General features: G+C 43.6%; 1 protein-coding gene across 2 annotated transcripts; it reads right to left on the minus strand.

Moving 5' to 3' along the window:
• Positions 1-1,152: 1,152 nt before the first annotated feature.
• Positions 1,153-2,495, minus strand: LOC122624675 (protein PELPK1-like). Of its 2 annotated transcripts, none has more exons than XM_043804347.1 (2): positions 2,337-2,495; positions 1,153-2,027 (listed from the first exon to the last, which is right to left on the minus strand). In XM_043804347.1, exon 2 carries the CDS (start codon positions 1,762-1,764, stop codon positions 1,207-1,209), a length of 558 nt encoding a protein of 185 aa, XP_043660282.1. In that variant the 5' UTR covers positions 1,765-2,027; positions 2,337-2,495; the 3' UTR covers positions 1,153-1,206. The 2 variants fall into 2 exon arrangements, with proteins under 2 accessions (XP_043660282.1, XP_043660281.1); XM_043804346.1 differs by having other exon boundaries at positions 1,153-2,035.
• Positions 2,496-4,149: the final 1,654 nt, after the last annotated feature.

Consider the following 4,149-nt stretch of genomic DNA (forward strand, 5'->3'; position numbering starts at 1 on the left):
GCGTACTTGTTTAAAACAAAGAACAGAACAATTATTAGGCATACAAGTATTACATATAAGTTTCAAGGTGCCTTAAGAGCGACGGCTTGTTTTATAATCTGCAAACCTTTCAAGTGGACTTGCCTTACCCTTTTTATTGAATAAAGTATAAGAAGAAGTATAGTTTCCTAGTCGGCGGCATTATTTCCTTTCTAGCAGCAGCTGACATAGTTTTTATATTTTTTGGTGGGTCTCACAAAACATACTATGCAGCCATCTCGCTCGGCTTGTCCATTCTGCGGCTTGTTTCTTCTTCATGCGCTCCACTTCCGTTTCCCTTCTTTCCTCATCTTCCTTTTGGTCGCTTCATCAATGTTTTGGTGTGAAATGTAACAGCCACTTATTGTGATTGTGTGGGTGCTGTATTGGTGGGCTCGTTTGCGAGTGTGAGCGTGTTTGTGTGTGTGTGGGGATGTGGGGGTGTGGGGAGAATAAGAGATGGAACGTCAAGCGTATCAGATGGTGGATTCCCCAACCACTATTCTGAAATCCCTGCCAGCCACACCTCCACCCACATGATGATGATTCCGTTGGGTTGTAATTTTTGGTGTCCTTTTCTTCGATTGCAACATCATTTACACGCTCTGCCGTATTTATCAATCAAATTGAAATCTGTTTGTTGTTCCCAACCAACCGACCAACGATCCCCTCCCGCGGCCCATAAAATAATTGAATAAGAGGCAAAAGCTGATGAAGTTTAAGGCAGGGATGGAATTTATATAGAGAGGCGCATGTGTGTTGCTTTGGCCAGCTGAATGAAAAACGGAAATGGAATTGCCAAAGTGATTGCCATTTTTTAGGCAAGTATTCGGAGTTTCTTCGTCACTTCCTTGATATGATGTGAAGTCCCAAAGAAATGAGTCCCAATGAATATTTTGTTGAAATAATAATCGTTTTTATACCCGTTACTCGTAGAGTAACATGGCCGAGTCGATCTGGCCATGTCCGTCTGTCCGTCCGTCTGTCCGTATGAACGTCTAGATCTCAGGAACTACGAAAGCTAGAAAGTTGAGATTAAACATACGGACTCCAGGGACATAGACGCAGCGCAAGTTTGTCGATTCATGTTGCCACGCCCACTCTAACGCCCACAAACCGCCCAAAACTGCCACGTCCACACTTTTGAAAATTGTTTTGATATTCTTATGAAATAACAGTTTACTTTGTTTACATTGTTAGACAGGGTCTAGGTTCCTTGGGTGCCTTTCTTTTTCTTTTTGGGGCCTTCGGTACCTTAGGTTCTTTCGGTACCTTTGGTGCCTTAGGTTCTTTTGGTACCTTGGGTACCTTAGGCTCTTTCGGTACCTTGGGTGCCTTAGGTTCTTTCGGTACCTTGGGTGCCTTTGGAACTTTAGGTGTCTTCGGCACCTTTGGCGCCTTAGGCTCCTTGGGTACCCTAGGTGCTCTTGGTTTAGGCTTCGGTTTGTTTTGAGCAGCTTCTCTTTCCGGCGATATCTCAGTTGCTATATCCGTGCCCGATTCCTGAGGGGGCACCTTCTTAGCAGGTGCTTTTCTGGGAGCTCTGGGTTTGATCACCTTGTCGATCGGTTGTACGGTTAAATTCTGCTGAATCGGTGGGATCCCAGTATCAGTTCCCAGGGGCTCACCCAGTTGAATTGGTATAGTGGGTTCTGGCACCAAGACGTCGGTATGATTTTCGGGAAGTATATTAGGTTGTGGCACCATGGCCTCGGTATGATTTTCCTGAAGTATATTCGTGTTCATGGCCTTGTTGGCTCTCTTCGTGTAAGTACGCTTGGCTGGAGGCTTTATTACCTTTCCGATTGATCGTATTGCTACATTTGGAGCAACATCTTATGAACTTCGTCTCACAGCCCAACGGGACTGGTTTTGTGATGCCACCAAATCCGCAGACTCCAGCAGTGCGGATTCGGTGGCATCACAAAACCAGTCCCGTTGGGCTGTGAGACGAAGTTCATAAGATCGAAATCCATATTTTCTCCTGCAGTTGGCCTGATCCGATTGGCCTGAAAGCCTGAGAAAAAGTAATGTCAGATGAATTGTTCAAGTCGAAGATATGAAAGGAAAAGTCAATGCCTACTATGAACACCAAATATATATGTATTTATATATGTTTGCTATGACAAAAAACAGCAAGAAAATGAGAAATGTATTTGTTAGTCTGCCGTTTGAAATGCGTAATTGGTAGAAGTATGGAACAAAGACATGCTGTTTGAATGAATAGTGGTAATAGTGGAGCTCGAAGTGCGGCCAAACTGCGGCGTCGAAGTTTTATAACCTATATGTATGTAAGCAGGAAAATAAGTAAAACTCACCTGCGAATGGGAGCTCCGCAAATTGTCTTCAGTCCGATTGTCCGCATTGGCGAAACCATAGTGGTCATATGCAGCCGCGTTTCTGTTGTTTTGGTGATAACTCATGATTGTGTGTTGGCGACTTATATTTTTTCGTTCGGCAGTGATGTTCTCCTGCCAACTGAACTAATATTACTGAATTACTGACACCTCACTCCACTGACAGCTCTGAACTTGTTGACGTATTTGTCAGTGCTACTCGGATAAATCAAATTAATCTGCAAAGACGTCTACGATTTCAATTAGTATTTAATACCAAAAGTTACGAAAAAAAGGAATGCCACAAATTATGGCAAATGTACGGCAAGAGTTGCCTTCAAGTTTCGACGCTCGTCCAATGATATTCCACCTGGCGGCCTAAATGTTCTGTTTATTAATGTGCATTTCAATTGGGGCAAATAATATGCTTATGTAATTTATGTATGTCAAAATTGCGATCGGCAGTTGCCGTTGCAGTGGCAGTTGCAGTGGCAGTTGCAGTTTGGTGGCCCACGAGCGAGGCTCCTTTGGATGGCCAGTGTTATGGTGGCTCCTGTTTGCCATTTGCCTTCGCACGAGTTACAATCCTGTGGCCGGGGGAGGAGAAGCTTTCAAAAAAACAACTGTGTAGTTCGGGGTATAAAAGGAGAGAGAGTCTCTTTATTACAAAAAGTTGTATGCTTAGGCAAAATGTCTCTTCGGCCGAGCTCGTGTTGGCGATCTTCGTTAAAACTCCTCGGCTCTGGATTTGTTGCCGGGTCGGTGTTGTTTCCCTGTGGCCGGGGAGAGGGGCATGTCGTAGAGTAAAAGGGTATACTAGATTCGTTGAAAAGTATGTAACAGGCAGAAGGAAGCGTTTCCGACCATATAAAGTATATATATTCTTGATCAGGATCAGTAGCCGAGTCGATCTGGCCATGTCCGTCTGTCCGTCCGTCTGTCCGTCCGTCTGTCCGTCCGTCTGTCCGTCCGTCTGTCCGTCTGTCCGTATGAACGTCGAGATCTCAGGAACTACAAAAGCTAGCAAGTTTGTCGATTCATGTTGCCACGCCCACTCTAACGCCCACAAACCGCCCAAAACTGCCACGTCCACACTTTTGAAAAATGTTTTGATATTTTTTCATTATTGTATTAGTGTTGTAAATTTCTAACGATTTGCCAAAAAACTTTTTGCCACGCCCACTCTAACGCCCACATACCGCCCAAAGCTGCCACGCCCACACTTTTGAAAAATGTTTTGATATTTTTTCATTTTTGTATTAGTCTTGTAAATTTCTAACGATTTGCCAAAAAACTTTTTGCCACGCCCACTGTAACGCCCACAAACCGCCCAAAGCTGCCACGCCCACACTTTTGAAAAATGTTTTGATATTTTTTCATTTTTGTATTAGTCTTGTAATATTCTATCGATTTGCCAAAAAACTTTTTGCCACGCCCACTCTAACGCCCTCAAACCGACAAAAACTGTCAGTGTTGAAGATTCTCCTTCGCACTTCCACTAGCTGAGTAACGGGTATCAGATAGTCGGGGACTCGACTATAGCGTTCTCTCTTGTTAGATATATTATGAGAGTGTGGCTCTTACACTTCCTCAATTCTTTAGTTGAATTCATTCTTAAATGGATATTATCACTTTTTGGACCAGTCTGTGCCATCTTAAGCTATCATCTAAAGAGAGTGCGAAGGATAGTTCGAAAATCGTCCTATTTTTAAGTGCAATTGGGTGTGGCACTAGAATCTGCACGCTTAAATACTAAAGTCTAGTTCCTATAGTTCCCGAGATCTCGACGTTCATA

The sequence above is a fragment of the Drosophila teissieri genome, chromosome X, assembly GCF_016746235.2.
Source record: "Drosophila teissieri strain GT53w chromosome X, Prin_Dtei_1.1, whole genome shotgun sequence".
Taxonomy (NCBI): domain Eukaryota; kingdom Metazoa; phylum Arthropoda; class Insecta; order Diptera; family Drosophilidae; genus Drosophila; species Drosophila teissieri.